General features: G+C 45.5%; 1 protein-coding gene across 5 annotated transcripts in view; it reads left to right on the top strand.

Annotated features, from left to right (window-relative positions):
* The window catches only part of ARHGEF10 (Rho guanine nucleotide exchange factor 10), a 345,472-nt gene that overhangs the window by 127,134 nt on the left and 198,593 nt on the right, over positions 1-19,745 (top strand). For 4 of the 5 annotated variants that reach the window (XM_033938128.1, XM_033938132.1, XM_033938131.1 and 1 more), the window contains 2 exons: positions 4,225-4,515; positions 7,147-7,213. In XM_033938128.1, the coding sequence (XP_033794019.1) occupies positions 4,225-4,515; positions 7,147-7,213 (358 nt within the window). The remainder of the gene's footprint in view (positions 1-4,224; positions 4,516-7,146; positions 7,214-19,745) is intronic. The other variant, XM_033938130.1, reaches the window with a different exon arrangement.

The following is a 19,745-nucleotide window of genomic DNA, read 5'->3' as shown; positions in this document are numbered from 1 at the left end:
GATCTGCATAGGGCAGGAGTGTAGGAAGATTTCTCCTGCTCCGAAAGCCCTCTAGACCACCAGGCAAGGCCGGGAAGGCGGCAGGGAGGAAAAAAAGATGGATTTTTTTTACATTAAAACTGATTTTTTATTTTCCCCCTCCCCAGAAAAAATTGTGATTATATGAAACCGTGAGTGCAGGAACCACGAATGGGGAGGGGGAAGTGTACTTTGATTTTTACACAAATGCTCCCTTATATGTATGGCCAGCCTAACAAACCAATGATCAAGTCTTTATTTAAACCAGTGGTCCCAACAAAGATCCAAGTTTCAGCATATAGAAGATGCTTCCTCAGGAGACACTCTTGACTCCTGGGAAGCTTGGTCTCCTTTCCTTTCTGTAGTGGAGTAAATTTGAACCTTGGAACAAGCTTGGTTTCTGGGCTCTATTAGGAGACCCCCACACACTACCCCAGTGATCACTGACCTCCCCAACCCCATAAAGATCATAATCACACCTTTAAAATTCAGCCTCCAGAACATCATCACCTGGCAGCTTGGCATAGGAAAGCCTAATCGTCTGCACAAAGGCGGCTTAAGTCGTCTTGTGGGTGGGTTAGGGACCAATAGAGAGGAGGCCCCATGCTTTTAAGTCCCTGTAATCACTGCATTGATACTGAAACATGTGCACTCCCCTATACACCCCCAAAACCCTTTTGTACTGGCATGTAAGTGGCTCCTGCAGCCATAAGGGCTATTAGGATGGTAGATAAGTGGGTCTAGGGGATTCTGGAGGTGTTTTGGGGGGCCCACCATGACTAACGTGACCATTTATTTTTTTCATCAAAAGGGGACATCTATTAATTGTCAGCCCCATCCCCAATCCCACCCCAGCTTTCTCCTGCCGCGATGCATCACTCCCCCCCACACACACACAACATCGGGGCAAGAGGGAGCTCAAGCCCTCTTGCCCCAGCCAACCGCGGCACCCCCAACACGATCGGGGCAAGAGGGAGCTCAAGCCCTCTTGCCCCCCCCTGACTCCCCGACACGATCGGGGCAAGAGGGAGCCCAAGCCCTCTTGCCCCGCCGACTCCCCAACTCCCCGACAATATCGGGCCAGGAGGGAGCCCAAGCTCTCCTGGCCCTGGCGACCCCCCCCCCCCCCGCTAGTTGTTCAGGCCAGGAGGGAGCCCAAGTCCTCCTGGCCACGGCGACCCCCTACCCCCACCTCGCACTACATTACGGGCAGGAGGGATCCCAGGACCTCCTGCCCTCGATGAAAAACCCCTCCCCCCAATGACCACCCCCCTGAAGAACCTCTGACCGCCCCCCCAGCCGACCCCCACGACACCCCACCCCCCTTCCTCGTACCTTTGTTTAGTTGGACCGGACAGACGGGAGCCAAACCCGCCTGTCCGGCAGGCAGCCAACAACGGAATGAGGCCAGATTGGCCCATCCGTCCCAAAGCCCCGCCTACTGGTGGGGCCTAAGGCGTCTGGACAAATCAAAATAGGCCCGGGAGCCTTAGGCCCCTCCTGGGGGCAGGGCCTTGGGCACATGGTCGGGTTGGGCCCATGTGCCTCAAGCCCCGCCCCCAGGAGGGGCCTAAGGCTCCCGGGCCTATTCTGATTGGCCCAGGCGCCTTGGCCCCACCAGTAGGCGGGGCTTTAGGACGGATGGGCCAATCCGGCCTCATTCCGTCGTCGGCTGCCTGCCAGACAGGCGGGTTTGGCTCCCGTCTGTCCGGCCAACTAAACAAAGGTACGAGGAAGGGGGATGGGGGTGTTGTGGGGGTCGGCCAGGGGGGTCGCGGGTCGGCTGGGGGGGCAGTCGGAGGTTCTTGGGGGGGAGGGGGGTTTGCGTCGAGGGCAGGAGGGCCTGGGATCCCTCCTGCCCGTAATGTAGTGCGGGGTGGGGGTAGGGGGTCGCCGTGGCCAGGAGGGTTTGGGCTCCCTCCTGGCCCGATGTTGTCGGGGGGGGGGGCAGGATCGGCTGGACCAGGAGGGTTTGGGCTCCCTCCTGGCCCAAACAACTAGCGGGGGGGGAGGAGTCGCCAGGGCCAGGAGGGTTTTGGCTCCCTCTTGGCCCGATATTGTTGGGGAGTCGGCGGGACAAGAGGGCTTGAGCTCCCTCTTGCCCCGATGTTGTCGGGAGGGGGGGTCGCGGTTTAACATGGCAGGAGAGTTTTGGCACCCTCCTTCCTGTATCGTTGTGGGGGGGGAATTCTGTAACCGGTGTTGTTTTTGACAGACACCGGTTACAGAATCCAGCTTTTAGGCGAAGGACTGGCTCCTCCTTCGCCTAAAAGCCCTTCTGTTGGACGTTTGTGGCCTAGGCGTATTTCTGTTTCATTATGGCTAAAAAGTGTAGACGTGCTGTGGGGGTACTTGTAGACGTAGTGGAGATTGGGCGTTTAGGCAGAGGAAGGCCATAATCAAAACATGGACGTTTGTTTTGGTTATGGACACTTTCCCTGCTTCTGGGTTGAACGTTTAGGGACTTAGGCCAAAAGGGGACTTAGATGCTTTTTTTGATTATGCCTCTATTAGCTTTTTCTGAGTGAGAATTAACTTCCAGTAGATATAAGTGACCATCTCTTGGAAAACATGACTAAAATCACAAGAAACAAAAAAGAAATTTGGTACAGGTAGATGTGACTCACTTGTTTACTTTTCCAAAATACTAGAACGAGGGGGCATGTGATGAAGCTACTAAGTAGTAGATTTAAAACAAGCCAGAGAAAAACATTTCTTCACTCAACATGCAATTAAACTCTGGAATTCGTTGCTGGAGAATGTGGTGAAAGCAATTAGCAAGGTTTAAAAAGAGGTTTGGATAATTTCTTAAAACAAAAGTCCATAAGATGGACTTGGGGAAATCCACTTCTTATTCCTAGGATAAGCAGCACAAAATCTGTTTTACTCCTTGAGATCTTGCCAGGTTGGCCACTGTTAGAAACAAGATACTGGGCTTATGGACCGGTGGTCTCTCCCAGTGTGGTAACTCTTATATTCTTATGTACCGAAGGTCCATCAAGCCCAGTATCCTGTTTCCAACAGTAGCCAACCCAGGTCCCAAGTACCTAGCTAGATCTCAAGTAGTAAAACAGATTTTATGCTGCTTATCCTAGGAATAAGCAGTGGATTTCCTCAAGCCATCTCAATAATTGCCTATGGACTTCTCTTTTAGGAAATTGTCCAAGCCTTTTTTAAATCCCATCAAGCTAACTGATTTCACCACATTTTTTGACAACAAATTCCAGAGTTTAAGTACACATTGTGTGAAGAAATATTTGCTCTGGTTTGTTCTAAATCTACTACTTAGTAGCTTCATCGCATGTACCCTAGCCCTAGTATTTTTGGAAAGAGTGAGCAAGCGTTTTACATCTACCCTTTCCATACCACTCAGTATTTTGTAGACCTCTATCATATCATCCCTGAGCCATCTTTTCTCCAAGCTGAAGAGCCCTAGCCGCTTTAGCCTTTCCTCATAGGGAAGGCATCCTAAACCTTTTATCATTTCGTTGCCCTTCTCTGTGCCTCTTCTAATTCTGCTATATCTTTTTTGAGATGCGTCTAGAACTGCATACAGCATTCAAATTGCAGCCATACCAAAGAACGATACAAGGGCATTATAACATTTTCATCTTTGCTTTCCATTCCTTTCTTGATAATTCTTAACATTCTCTTTGCTTTCTTAGCTGCCGCTGCACATTGAGCTGAGGGTTTCAACGTAACTTCAACAATGACGCCTCTTTCTCACATGCATCATATTAAACATCATATGCCATTTTAATGAATTCTGTTAAAGCAAACAATTTGTAATACAATAGTCTAAACCAGTGGTTCTTAAACCTGTCCTGGGGACCCCCAGCCATTATGTAGGAGAGAAATTTGCATGCCTACCAACCCACTTTAAAGGCAAATCTCGCTCATGCATATTCATTAAGGATATCTTGAAAACTTGACTGGCTGTGGGTCCCCCAGGTCAAATTTAAACCCCATTTTTTATGTGAAGAAATGAAAATAGTTATAGAAAATCATACATGTAACTTTTCACACTGTTATGGACCAATGATATGAAGAACTGGATCTGAGACTTTCCCCAGAGATATCCATATAGGTCCTGCAGAAATTGTTATTCAGCTATGTGCATCCAGTACCTGCACTGAGCATGTCTGTGGTTCTGAAAAATAAAAAAAAAATAACAATTTTTTTTTCTACTTTTTTACATTGGGAAAGATGCTGGAAAGACAGATGATAGCCCCCAAATACCAGAGACACAGCCCAGCACGCAAGCCACTCCAACCAAAGTGAACCCTTATTCAGTCATAGCTATCACACCTATCCAAGAGGTGGAGCTGTCCTTATGTCAAGACCTAACTTCTCAAGTTGAGGATACTGGCCCCAGAGTGCCAAGTGGATACTCTGTACCTGTGCCATGCGGCTATGCAGTACCGTCGAACTTACCACTAATTCAGCCTGCTTATTCGACACCTATTATAATACGCAGTGTCTCTGTTGATGAAGAAGGTATGACTTTCCTTCAAGAACATCAATATGCATTTTGGTGGACATATAAGACATTTTAAAGTATTAACAGGGTGCTATTCTTTATATAAAGTGTGAGCTGTATTTAAAGCACTTTAAGGACAATTCTATAGCTAGGAGCCCTTATTTTACAAGCCACTTGTGTGTGTAATTAGAGAATTACACGAGGACAAATTTTCCCCCGTCCCCGTGGGAACTCATTTTCCTGTTCCATCCTGGCAAGTTTTTTTTCTGTTCCTGCCCCATTTTTGAAAGCTCTGTCCTCATCTGCACAAGCCTCAAACACTTTAAAATCATAAGTTTCTGTGGCTTGTGCGGTTAAGGCAGAGTTTACAGGAATGGGACAGGGACAAAGCTCATGGAGGCGGGACAGGGAAATCGAGTTCCTGTGGGGACAGAGACAAATTTGTCCCCGTGTCATTCTCTATGTGCAAATGCACAAAATACCAGTACCTTTGCAGGCAAGTGTTTATGTATGCCTCTAAGTAGCAGCAAAGTGACTAAGCCTTAATCTGTAAGGGCACATGCAAGTCATATACAGTACTAGGTAAATGCAAAGGGAGTTGAGCATGGGTGGAGCCACTAAGGCCAGATTCTATAAATGGTGCACAAATTTCCGCACAAAAAAAATTGCATGCTATGTGCACAACTAAATTGGCTAATGAGCCAATTAGCACTGATTGGGTGATAATTGGCAACAATTTGGATGTGTACACACATCTTGATAAGTGCTGTTCCGTGCACAAATCTTAAAGCGTGTAACTCAGAAGGGGGCGTAGCCATAGGATGGGCATGGTCGGGTCAAGGGAGTCCAGTAAAGATGTATGCAGTATTACTGAAAACTGGAAAACTGCGCCTAACTTACACACCAAGATTTGCACCAGGTTCAATTGATGTAAATTCTCTCGCCCAAAGCTGGGCACGGATCCTGGCTCTACACGCTATTCTGTAAAGAGTGCTGATCCCAGAATGCCTGTTTATAGAAATCTGTTCAGCGTTAATTTTATTGGACGATGAATGTTGAGCACCATTTACTGAATTCAGCCCTTTACTTGCAGAAATTTCTTTAGGTGGAACAGTGCCAGCTGGCTTTTCAAAGCTACTTACCTGGATAAGTGGCACTGTCTGTGGCATTCTTATGACTTTCCAGGGCATTATTTAGCTAGTGCCACTGAAAATCATTGCAGACAGACCCAGTGCTATCCAGATAGTGCCAGAGCAGAGCAAGGATAGTCCCTGAGATTATTTGGTTAGGAGCAATATTCAGGAAAAAGACTGTCTGAACTTTATCCGGTTAGCTATCTAGATGACGTTGGTGGCTGCCACAGAATGCAGGTATTCTCATTTCAATTGCATTGATATCCAGTACTCCATGCAAAATCATGGCTGTGATTTCTATTGAAGCAGTCCTACTTTTTAGAAAAGAAATGTTGGCATAGACTCTGGTGTGTACAGTTGTAGACCCCTGATATAAGCAGATTATGCCGAGACATATCTGTGTCAAATTACTATGATCAGTGAAATAGTAAGGGTGGTGCGGGGTGGACCGACCTGGGAGCCAATACCTCTCCTCCTTTCCGCCCCTCCCGCTCCTTGTCACCACTCCCCTGCCGTGCATGCACCTTCACTTCCCTGCCCTGTAACTCTAGCTCTTTGCCAGTACGAGCAGCAGCTCCAAACTGCTTCTTTTACTGGCCTCTATTCTCCCTCTGACATCACTTCCTGGTCACAGGATCAGGAAGTGATGTTAGAGGGAGAGCCAAGGCTGGTGCGGGCAGCAAGTTGGAAATTAAAGAGGTATGGGGGAAGGGAAGGCACGTGCACAACAACAGTGTGTGGGGGGGTTGCTTACTACGCCACTGACTATGATTTCACTGATACATTTGGATACTACAGTAAATTATTTGTAATCGTTATGGACTTTTGAATACTTGTTTTTGCCACTTCTTTATGATAGGCTGTTGCTTTTGAATGCTTGTCTTCGCCACTCCTTACTGGACTTTTGAATGCTTGTCTTCGCCACTTCTTTGTGATTGGCTGTTGCTTTTGAATGCTTGTCTTCGCCGCTCCTTAATGGACTTTTGAATACTTGTCTTCGCCACTTCTTAATGGACTTTTGAATGCTTGTCTTCGCCACTTCTTAATGGACTTTTGAATGCTTGTCTTAGCCACTTCTTTGTGATTGGCTGTTGCTTTTGAATGCTTGTCTTCGCCACTCCTTAATGGACTTTTGAATACTTGTCTTCGCCACTTCTTTGTGATTGGCTGTTGATTTTGAATGCTTGTCTTCGCCACTCCTTAATGGACTTTTGAATACTTGTCTTCGCCACTTCTTAATGGACTTTTGAATGCTTGTCTTCGCCACTCCTTAATGAACTTTTGAATACTTGTCTTCACCACTTCTTTGTGATTGGCTGTTGCTTTTGAATGCTTGTCTTCGCCACTCCTTAATGGACTTTTGAATGCTTGTCTTCACCACTTCTTTGTGATTGGCTGTTGCTTTTGAATAATTGTCTTCGCCACTCCTTAATGGACTTTTGAATGCTTGTCTTCGCCACTTTTTTGTGATTGGCTGTTGCTTAATCATGACTCTTTGTTTTATTTATTTTTTAGCAGGTGTGCAAGAGGGGTCCACAACTTGCTATTTAAATTTCATGAACACAGAAGAACTTCAAGATAGGTGAGTGGCTTTGAGTACAGCTTCTGGCATTTGCGATTGTTAAATGGACTACATAGGGTTGGAGGAGTGAATGGATAGGTCAGTTTGGAACTGTAACATATTTATGGAGGTATTTTATAACAGAATACCTATCTGAGAAGTCCCAAAAGATGCCTGTTTTATAAAGGTTTTTTGGTATTTTACAAAGGCAGCACAGTTGTTTCTATGCCTTTACTCCCAGAGCCCATGTTTAAATACCTGTGCACACTTGCGCTTTGAAGATGGCAAAAATATATGCATGTACTCTGCACATGTACTCATGTATTTTATATAATATCCAGAAAAAGATAGGCAAGCGGTCCAATAGACATTGACGCACACATGATGAAGATATTAAAAATCTTTATTATAGAACCTTAAATAAGAGTGCCTGAAATGGCCATGTTTCAACCACCCGGGGCAATACATGTTTTAGTAAAACAAATAAATAATGGTTAGTATAAAAAATAATAATCATAAAATCTATATCATAAATAATATACTTTTACAAAGCAATGGTAGCGAGTTCTGGCATGGCAAAAGCGACATAGGCCATAGGAATTAAATGGGCTGTGTCACATTTGCCGCAGAAATTGCTACCACAGCGTTGCAAAAGGGGACCCTAAATCATAAAATACAAATCATATGAGTAAAATCGCATCAAGCTAGGGCTTGGGACCTGGATTGGCCACTGTTGGAAACAGGATGCTGGGCTTGATGGACCTTTGGTCTCTCCCAGTATGGCGATGCCTTATGTTCTTATGTTAAATGTATGGTGCCAAAATGAGAACTCATAAATATATAAAATCACATATAGAGAGAACATAAACATACCCTTAAAAACTTCCAGATATGTATAGGGACTAAGCAAAGTACATTACCTACCCTTGTGGTGTTAGGCATTCACTTCACCTATGGTATTACTGGGCTGGGAAGCTTTGCAGTAGAGGATGACATGGTGACAAAATTCATCCCCGTCCCCGCGAATAACCGCGGTAAACCATCTTCATGTCATTCTTTAAGGAGAGAGGGAAGAATCAGAGTATGAATGGCCACAACCACTAACCCACAAGCTTTGCTTTGAAGAATGCTGGTGTAGAAGGACTGAGGTTGAGATAGACACTACAGAATGACAGTCTTTGGTATCCAGAGCAGATATTGTGATGTCATAATGCCTCAATCCACCAGTGCCTAAGAGCCAATCACATCAGTGATGTCACAATGGCTTCATTATCCTTGGCTCACATAAGAATCAGAGTATGAATGGCCACAACCACTGACCCTCAAGCTTTGCTTTGAAGAATGCTGGTGTAGAAGGACTGAGGCTGAAATAGACACAAAAAAATGACACGGGATTATTTCCCGCGGTTATCTGTGGGGACGGGAACGGTGATGAATTTTGTCACCGTGTCATTCTCTACTTTGCAGTCCATCTGCAGCTGTAGTTGTTGTGTGGCTGAACTGAGTATAGGAGTTGTAATGCTGACCCAAGAGAACATTCAACCTTTAGGTCCTGCCGCTGGGCTGCGTCAAAAAGAGATTTTGGAGAGGTACAAGAAATGAAAAACGAGCAACAAAAAAAAGAAAAACAATAGGCGAAAGAAAAAGTATATAACTTGCTAAAAAGGTAAATTAGAAAAGAAAAATTTTCTCTGGCACCTAAAATTTGTGCTCTATTCTGGACACTATCAACAGTGCTAATAAAATTCACAATGTAAGGGAAAAACTCCTACCTGCCTGCAGAATGTACTTGTTAACTGAGCATTTTATGTTTGTTTTACATAGGAAAGACCTATTTTAAAATTGCACAGCCATAGACACATGTCAAAAATACTTGTGCCGAAAGATTGCACCTACACTTCCCCCTCCGTATTCGCAGGGGTTAGGGGCAGAGCCGGCCCACAAATATTTAAAAACCTCAAATAATATTTAGTCCGGTTCTGCCCCTAGTCCCTCTTCCCCTGGCTATTTTAAGCCCTGAAAGCCCCTCCTTAAGCCTTACTTGGTGGTCTAGCAGGTTTTCAGGCAGGAGCGATCTTCCCACGCTCCTGCCCTGTGCAGATCGCTCACAGGAAATGGCTGCCTTGAGCTCCCATAGTCTCTCAAGCCATTTCCTGTGAGCGATCTGCACGGGGCAGGAATGTGGGAAGATCCCTTCTGCCCCAAAAACCCGCTAGACCACCAGGTAAGGCTTAAGGGGGGGGGGGGGGGGCTTGCAGGGCTTAAAATAGCCTGAAAAATGAAAATGCTTTTTTTGTTTTAAAACCATAAATAAGCAAATCCGTAGATACGGAATTCGCGAATACGGAGGGGGAAGTGTACTTGTATGTGATCTGGCTGGGGACATTCTTGGGAACATAGCTTGGGTGGAGTTTTATTTATTTAGTTAAAAAAATGTATTACTCGCACAACCTGCAATTCTGAGCGAGTTACAGAAAACATTCATAATTCAAACATAAACAATTACAATCAATAACATCTCAGCAGACCCTACAACCATTATGACATAACAAATAAACCTAAAATCAGTTTCATACATAAAACAAGCAATACCTCAAATTCATCATTCTCATTTATACGAGTAGTATCACTCAAACAATACTGTTTTAATCAGTCTCCTAAACTTTAATAAAGATGAAGCCTCTTTGACTAGATTAGAACAAGATTTGCAAACTTTTAAAAAGAACTTAGTGTCTTCTTTTTAAAGAAGCATTTAACTGATAGTTCTCTTTTTTAATTATATCAGTTAATCCCTGAGCAACAATATCAGTAAACTTCTTTTCCCTTAAATATATACCTTTATACTTTTACAATGACATTTTTTAGGCCTTTTTATTTTCCTTACCTCCCTAATGTGTTTTCCTTTTATGTTCTCTTTAAACAAAAATTGTATTTCTTCCCTATTTTCCCACTGTTTCTAGTTTTCTTTTTGTCCCAAGGATGTTACCCTAGTTTGTGTAGTATAACATTATGTATAAGTTAGTTTTGTTTTTAAACTCTGTTTTTAATTTTGTAAAACGCTTTGAAATTGGAAAAGCGTTTAATCAAACAATTTAATAAACTTGAAACTTGAAACTTGAAACTTGAGTTGCAATGTATGTGCATGTTTTACAAAATACACAGGTTCAAATGTAGAGCACCTGCATACTTTTACAGCTTTTTTTTTTTTGGCCTAGATGTAAATTTCTATTATCCCAGGACAAGCAGGCAGCATATTCTTAACGCATGGGTGACATCACCGACGGAGCCCCGGTACGGACACTTTTAACTAGAAAGTTCTAGTTGGCCGCACCGCGCATGCGCGGGTGCCTTCCCGCTCGACGGAGGAGAGCGTGGTCCCCAGTTTCTTCGTTTCCGCGGAGCGAAGAAGACGCATGCATTTTTCAACGGCCGTTGAAATATCGGATTTTGCCTTCCTGCTCGCGTTTTTGTCTTCCTTTTTCTTCTTTTACCTTCGGGTTTCTTTTTCGTTTTAATATCCAAAAAAAACCCAAAACTTTGTTTTCTCTTTATTTTTCGAACCAGCCCCGGCGGGGCCTGTTGTCACCATACAGGCCTCCGGTTTTGATTTTGCGGAGGCCGTGTTTCCCTTCATGCCCCCTCAGCCGGGCTTTAAGAAGTGCCAGCGGTGTGCACGCCCAAATTCTCTCACTGACCCGCACAATTGGTGCCTACAGTGCCTGGGTCCAGAGCATCGGGCTGACACCTGCACCTGCTGTGCTACTCTTAAAAAACGTACATTAAAAAATAGACAGATCCAACAAAATATTCTTTTCGGCACCGGATCTGCCATGGAATCAGCCACGCCGTCAACGGCATCGCAAAAGTCGGCACCGACTACTTCGACACCGCCTGATCCTTCCTCGGGGTCGCTGGCACCAGGTAAGCCGGCTAAGAAGCCTTCCACTTCCCTTGAGCGCCCTCCTGCCACACCGGTGACGCCGGTCCTCCCGGCATCACGCCGACCCCACAAACGCTCCGCCCCGATTTCAGTGAGTGCCTCGTCATCGGCCTCCTCATCGCCGGGGCATGGAGAGGCACCTATGGTACCGAAAAAGAAAAAAGCGGTACCGGTACCCCCTCTGGACGACCGCATTGCGGCCATACTCCAAACCCAACTGCAGGAGCAACTACAACAAAAACTCCAGCACTTGTTGCCCACACTGTTGGCCCCACTCCTTTCGGTGCCGGACCGGCCCGAGTCTCGCACCACACCACCGGTGTCGACACCATCGGTACCGTTGAACACCTCCATGCCGGTACTCGCGGCTGAACCACTTCATCCTCCAGTGCAACCACGCTCTGATGCCGACCCTCCCCGACATCGAGACCGACACCAGTCCCCCCGAGACCAGGACCGGCACCGATCTTCCTCCCCCGGTACCGTCTCGATGCGCTCTGGCAAATCCCTCTCTAAGACTCGCCATACTGAGCCATCCGCACCACCGTCCCGTGCATACCGACGTCAGGGACCCGGACTTATGGGAAGAATCCCCACCCGGTACTGATGATGAGGCTTCATCAACGGACGAGGAACCATTGATGGTCGATACCAGTTCCAAACCTGAACAGTCCTCATTCACAAAATTTCTACGAGAAATGTCGGCAGCTCTGTCTATCCCTTTGGAGTCCGACTCTAAGAAGTCCCAGGCTTTCCTTGACGCCCTGGACTTCGAACAACCCCCCAAAGAATTTTTAAAGTTACCCGTCCACGACATCTTACGGGAAACTTTTTACAAAAATTGGGAAAACCCTCTCACGGTACCGGGTGCACCTCGAAAACTGGATAGTTTATATAGGGTCATTCCTATCCCGGGGTTCGACAAACCTCAACTACCCCATGAATCCCTTCTAGTGGAGTCCACTTTAAAGAAAACCCAGGGCTCCAGTGTTTATGCCTCTACTCCTCCTGGCAGAGAGGGCAGAACGATGGATAAATTTGGCAAGCGCCTTTATCAGAATTCCATGCTTGCCAACAGAGCTAATAATTACACCTTCCACTTCTCCTTCTATATGAAGCATTTGGTGCAACAACTCTCCTCCTTCCAAAAGTACATCCCTGAACGCAAGGTCCCGGTTTTTCAACAACAACTTTCCAGTTTGCTCCAACTCAGGAAATTTATGGTGCGCTCCATTTATGACTCTTTTGAGCTGACCTCTCGAGCATCTGCCATGGCTGTTGCCATGAGGCGCTTGGCCTGGCTGAGAGTTTCTGACCTCGATATTAATCACCAAGACCGCCTAGCCAACGCACCTTGTCTTGGTGATGAACTCTTTGGGGAGTCCCTGGACTCAACTACCCAGAAACTCTCGGCACACGAGACCAGGTGGGATACCCTGATCAAACCTAAGAAGAAAACTGCTCCTGCTCGCCCCTACAAACAGCAGTCTTCCTATCAACGCAGGTTCTCGGCCAGACCTTTCAACCTGCCTCAACAACAACAGTCTCGCCGGCCTCGTCAGCAGCACCAGACTCAGGCACGTTCACAGTCTCACCCACCGACCAAGCCTCTCCCGCAGTCAAAACCATCTCAGCCCTTTTGACTCTTTTCTCCAGGGCATAGCCAGTCTCCCACCATCCTTGCCTCTTCCTCAGCCGATAGGAAGACGTCTTCAACTCTTCCTCAACCGTTGGGAGGTCATCACATCAGACCTGTGGGTCCTCAACATCATTCGCCATGGCTACTCTCTCAATTTCCAGACTCTTCCACCGGACAATCCTCCCATAGAGTCTGTTTCTCACTCCTCTCAATCCCCCCTCCTCCTGAGGGAGGTCCAATCCCTCCTTCTTCTCAATGCCATCGAAGAGGTACCCCCAGACCAAAGGGGTCGGGGATTCTACTCCCGCTACTTCCTGGTTCCCAAGAAGACAGGAGACCTCCGTCCCATCCTCGATCTCCGGAACCTCAACAAGTGTCTGGTCAAGGAAAAGTTCAGAATGCTCTCCCTTGCCACGCTTTACCCGCTTCTCTCTCAACACGACTGGCTATGTTCCCTAGACCTCAAAGAGGCCTACACTCACATTCCAATCCATCTGACTTCACGTCGCTACCTCCGATTTCAGGTACAGCACCGCCACTATCAGTACAAAGTGCTACCCTTTGGCCTCGCATCATCACCCAGTGTGTTCACCAAGTGCCTTAATGTGGTGGCGGCCTTCCTCAGGTCTCACAACCTCCAGGTGTTCCCGTACTTGGACGATTGGTTGGTGAAAGCTCCTACGTCTCCGCTTGTGCTGCAAGCCACACAACACACCATCTCTTTCCTCCATCTCCTGGGGTTCGAGATCAACTACCCCAAGTCGCATCTGCTTCCCACACAGCGACTTCAATTCATTGGAGCATTTCTGGACACCACTCTGATGAGGGCGTTTCTTCCCGCCGACCGACAACGGACCCTGCTCCATCTCTGTCGTCAGGTGCTCCTTCATCACTCCATCCCAGCTCGGCAGATGATGGTCCTCCTGGGCCACATGTACTTCCTCTGGCACGACTCCACCTCAGGACACCTCAGTGGACTCTAGCCAACCAATGGTCACAGACCTCGGATCCTCTTGCTCATCCCATCTCTGTGACATCGTCTCTTCAGCAATCTCTTCTATGGTGGTTGAACTCCTCAAATCTTTCCAGGGGTCTACTCTTTCATCTGCCCCCTCACTCCATGACCATCACCACAGATGCCACCCCCTATGCGTGGGGAGCTCACCTGGGAGATCTTCGCACTCAGGGTCTCTGGACCCCTCAGGAGCATCTACATCACATCAATTTCCTGGAACTCAGAGCCATGTTCTATGCTCTCAAAGCCTTCCAGCACCTTCTCTACCCTCAGGTCCTTCTTCTGTGCACAGACAACCAGGTCGCCATGTACTACATAAACAAGCAAGGCGGCACCGGATCTCCCCTCCTCTGTCAGGAGGCCATCCGCATCTGGTCCTGGGCCACGGCCCACAGTCTCTTCCTCAAGGCTGTATATATCCAGGGCGAACAGAACTCCCTGGCCGACAATCTCAGCCGCATCCTTCAACTTCACGAGTGGACTCTGGATCCTCCCACACTCCGCTCCATCTTTGCACGCTGGGGCACTCTGCAAGTGGACCTCTTTGCAGCTCTTCACAACCAGCAGCTGCCCCAGTTCTGTTCCAGACTCTTCTCTCCTCACCGTCTGGCCCCGGATGCATTCCTGCTCGACTGGACGGATCGGTTCCTCTATGCCTTTCCTCCACTACCTCTGATGTTGCGGACATTGTTCAAACTCCGCAGGGACAGAGCCACTATGATTCTTATCGCTCCTCGGTGGCCTCGCCAACACTGGTTCTCCCTCCTGCTCCAGCTCAGCTCCAGGGAGCCCATTCCTCTTCCTGTGTTTCCTACTCTACTTACACAGCAGCATCAGTCTCTACTGCATCCCAATCTGTCCTCGCTCCACCTGACAGCTTGGTTTTTCTCGGGCTGACCTCTCCAGAGAACCTGTCTCAGCCTGTCCGTCGTATTTTGGATGCCTCCAGGAAACCGGCCACCCTCCAATGTTACCATCAGAAATGGACCCGGTTCTCCTCTTGGTGTCTACTTCATCATCACGATCCCGCCTCATTGGTGGTGGAAACTATACTGGACTATTTGCTTTCTCTCTCCGACGCTGGCCTCAAATCTACCTCAATCAGAGTCCACCTCAGTGCCATCACTGCGTTTCATGAGCCTATCCTCGGAAAACCTCTCACGGCTCAACCCCTGGTTTCCCGGTTCATGAGAGGCCTCTTCAATGTCAAACCACCGCTGAAGCCTCCTCCAGTCGTCTGGGACCTGAACGTGGTTCTCTCAGCCCTCATGAAACCTCCATTTGAGCCTCTTGCCACAACTTCACTCAAATTTCTGACATGGAAGGTGCTTTTCCTCATTGCCATCACCTCTGCCAGGAGGGTTAGTGAGCTACATGCACTGGTCGCTGACCCACCTTTCACGGTTTTTCACCATGACAAGGTAGTTCTGCGTACCCATCCTAAATTTCTTCCCAAGGTGGTCTCGGACTTCCACCTCAACCAATCCATTGTGTTACCTGTCTTTTTCCCTAAGCCCCATTCTCATCCTGGGGAACAGGCATTACACACGCTGGACTGTAAGTGTGTCCTTGCATACTACCTTGACCGTACCAGGGCTCACCGCTCGTCCCCTCAGCTCTTTTTGTCCTTCGACCCTAACCGTCTAGGTCGCTCTGTCTCTAAACGGACGCTTTCTAACTGGCTTGCTGCCTGCATTGCGTTCTGTTATGCTTGGGCCGGTCTCTCACTGGAAGGTGCTGTCACGGCCCACAGGGTCAGAGCTATGGCTGCTTCTGTGGCTTTCCTCTGCTCCACGCCCATCGAGGAGATCTGCAAAGCTGCCACTTGGTCCTCAGTTCACACATTCACTTCTCACTACTGTCTGGATGCCTTCTCCAGATGGGATGGGCACTTCGGCCAATCTGTGTTACAAAATTTGTTTTCCTAATGGCCAACCATCCCTCCTCCCTCTCTGTTAGCTTGGAGGTCACCCATGCGTTAAGAATATGCTGCCTGCTTGTCCTGGGATAAAGCACAGTTACTTACCGTAACAGGTGTTATCCAGGGACAGCAGGCAGATATTCTTACGACCCACCCTCCTCCCCAGGTTGGCTTCTTAGCTGGCTTATCTTAACTAGGGACCACGCTCTCCTCCGTCGAGCGGGAAGGCACCCGCACATGCACGGTGCGGCCAACTAGAACTTTCTAGTTAAAAGTGTCCGTACCGGGGCTCCGTCGGTGACGTCACCCATGCGTTAAGAATATCTGCCTGCTGTCCCTGGATAACACCTGTTACGGTAAGTAACTGTGCTTTTTGACCTGTGCACAGTATTGGCGCTGGTTCAAGGTGCCTGTTTTATAATGGCACACAAACCCCTAAGTTGCTTTTATAAAAATCCTGGTGAATTGTACTCTCACTTCATCAAACACAGGGATCAAAAAGTTCAATCTGCTACTTATTTAATTGGCTATTTTTCAGATATTTTAAGATGGAATTGCTGAAGTGAATATTTTGAAAATAAATACTTTTAAAACTAATAGAAGGAAATAATTTTTCACTTAGAGGATAGTTAAGCTCTGGAACACATTGCCAGAGGTTATGGTGACAGTGGTTAATGTAGATGAGGTTAAAAAAAAGGTTTGGACAAGTTCCTGGAGGAAAAGTCCACAGTCTTCTATTAAGACAGGCATGGGGAAAGCCTCTCCTTGCTTTGAGATCAGTAGCTACTATTTGGGTTTCTGTCAGGTATTTGTGAACTGGATTGGCCACAGTGGAAATAGAATACTGGGCTAGATGGAGGTCTGACCCAGTGTGGCTATTCTTATGAGTTACCAGAAGGGGGCCAACAATTATATTTCAGAGTTGAAAAAATTGCATTCCTGGTAAAAGCACCCCTAAGTTGGTTGCTGAGTTACCATGGTCACAGGGAACATCAACGGGAAAGTGAGATTTGAACCTAGATTTCTCTATTCTCAGCCCACTGTTCTAATCAATGGGCTAATAAGGGATGGGGGGGGGCAGATAAGGGAAAGTATGTGGAAAGGTGACAGGTATCCAAATGGCCCCAAAGTTTCCAAGGAAATTCCATGGGAGTAGGGGAGAATAGGCTGAGAACCAGGGGAACCTGGTTCAAATCCCAGTTCAGCTTCTTGTGATCTTTGGTAAGCCACTCCACTGTCTCAGGTAGAAAACAAACATAGGATTCATTTTACTAATGCTTAATGCATGCTAATGGACAGCGCACACTAAATGCTGCTTGTCCTCCTTTATTCCTATGGGCCACGTGGCACTTAGCATACACTGAGGTCCATCACAGTACTAATCTGTAGTAAAATGGCTCCTTAGTTTGTGAGCACTGCAGCGACAGAAAAATACCTATTGTGCATGCATGTACATTACTTTGATAGATTTTGGGCTTGCAGAATTAAAAATTAATCAGAAAATAAGTATACCCCAGTGCATAAAACAATAATCAATTTTCTTATGATCCTCAGTATGCTCATATCACCTCTTGGGTACTTGTGATCATGCCCACATGGAATGAGCCGTATATATCATCGGATCTGAGATTTATACCATCTTTTAAATATTTTTTTAATAAATATTTTTGTGAAGTATCCTTATAAATATTTTTAAACCGTGAACTTATCTTTTATAAATAATGCTGAAGGAGCGCCTCCACCGACATGATCATGGTTCAAAACTTTTTCTTCAAGGTCGAGGCTCCCCGCAAATGCATCTAAAAATAACGAAGAGCTTTAGAATTCTTTAAGCACACCAAAAGGAATTACCATATAACAGCCAAAAAGGTATACATATTAATAAAAATCGCTTATACAGAAGTGCATAAAAAAACTTACTATCAAGTTGAATTCATACCGCTTTCCACAGAGATTCATTCAAAGTTGTCACTGTCTGACGTGACTTCTGGTTTATATCGCACTTTCATGACAGCTGATTTGTCAAATGTGAAACTTGTTCAATTCAAGTTTCAAGTTTAATAAAATTTGATGGTTCGCCTATTAAATCTAAGCGAATTACATAATAAAAAAGATAATAGTATAAAACAGTAAAACAAGTTATTTTACATTAACAATTTTCAAAGGGCTATGACAAATTGACAATACAGACGAACTAAGAAACATTAGGAGAGGACATTAGGGATTAAAAGTTACAATTTGTTGTTTCCTCAAGGGAAGAAAGGGGTATGATATGGGTAGGACCAAACGATTAGGTTGGGGAAAATGTGTGAGGACGTATTGATTGTTTAGGTGTTTAGATGTACGCTGAGAAGTTATTCTAAAGGTTAAATGAGGATTTGAATAGATATGTTTTTAGATTAATTTTAAATAAATTAAGGTCTTTGATGTTTCTGATATAAAGGGGGAGGGTATTCCAGATGAGAGGTGCCATGACTGAGAAGATGTCATGGCGTCTAGTTCCTATTGTGTATGAAAATACTCAAACTACCCAAAAATATCAAAATACCAAAAAAGAAACCAAAGCTAAAAATGTGACAACTCCACAAAATCTTCAAAAATTTACAAGCTTCAAATTCTTCCGTATTCTTATGCCTAGTCAGCTGTTTCCGGCTGGTTGACAAAATGGCAGGCTCTTACTTAAAAGAATTCACACCAAAGCACAAGAGAACTTCAAAAACGATCCTGCTTATTTGATTCCTCAACTGTTTGCTGCATATCAAAAAAAGTAATACATTTATCATTTTCAAACATAATATAAAATCAGCTGATGCCGGTGCAGCACGCTGAATACATATAGGTAATGTGTGCATTAGAACAGAATCCACTGATCGAATGTATGAAGGACTGGGTTAAACCAGTGACATCCTGTCAATTTCTTCATTGAGTCCTGGCGTAAGTGCATTTAAACGGAATATCCATTTTTGCTCTTTAACATTGAGAGCCCTTTTGTAATTGCCTCCCTCCCTACTTGCATGGTGTCTATCACTCTCCATCTGATGTCATGGATATTATGGTCCATTCTTTTCCAATGAGTAACAATTGGAGCTGTATCAGTATCTGTATTCACCCTAGACTTGTGTTCATAAGTCATACCTGGATTGACCTATATGTACGGCCAACACAGGGCCATTGAATAATATATGTGCATGAGGTGTTAACAGTAGTGTATATGTTTTCTCCAGTCCTAGAGGTGTTTCCACTCGATGAAGGACTCAATGAAGAAATTGACTGGATGTCACTGGTTTAACCAAGTCCTTCATACTTTCGATCGGTGTATTCTGTTCTAATGCACACATTACTTATATGTTTTCGGCGAATTGCACTGGGATCAGCTGATTTTGTATTATGTTTGAGAATGATAAATGTATTACTTTTTGATATGCAGTGAACAGTTGAGAAATTGAATAAGCAGGATCATTTTTGAAGTTCTCTTATGCGTAAATGCTTTCTGTCTTTATCTGTTTTTAAGTCCATTATTCTAATTTGTATTTTATCTGTATCCCATGTATTAGCTCAACTTGTTGTGAACCGCCTAGAACTTTTTCGGTATGGCGGTATATAAGAATAAAATTATTATTATTATTATTATGCTTTGGTGTGAATTTTTTAAGTAAGAGCCTGCCATTTTGTCAACCAGCTGATTTGGCATAAGAATACGGAAGAATTTGAAGATTGTAAATTTTTGAAGATTTTGTGGAGTTGTTACATTTTTTGATATTTTGATATTTTTGGGTAGTTTGAGTATTTTCATACACAATTGAACAAGTTTCACATTTGACAAATCAGCTGTCATGAAAGTGCGATATAAACCAGAAGTCATATATGGTAATTCCTTTTGGTGTGCCTAAAGGATTCTAAAGCTCATAATTATTTTTAGATGTCGGTGGAGGCGTTCCTTCAGCATTATTTATAAAAAGATAAGTTCACGGTTTAAAATCTCAAATCCGGTGAAAATACGGCTCATGTCAGTGGGCATGATCACAAGCACCCAAGAGG

This window comes from Geotrypetes seraphini, chromosome 3, assembly GCF_902459505.1.
Source record: "Geotrypetes seraphini chromosome 3, aGeoSer1.1, whole genome shotgun sequence".
Lineage (NCBI taxonomy): Eukaryota > Metazoa > Chordata > Amphibia > Gymnophiona > Dermophiidae > Geotrypetes > Geotrypetes seraphini.
This window is presented reverse-complemented; position numbering and strand designations above follow the sequence as displayed.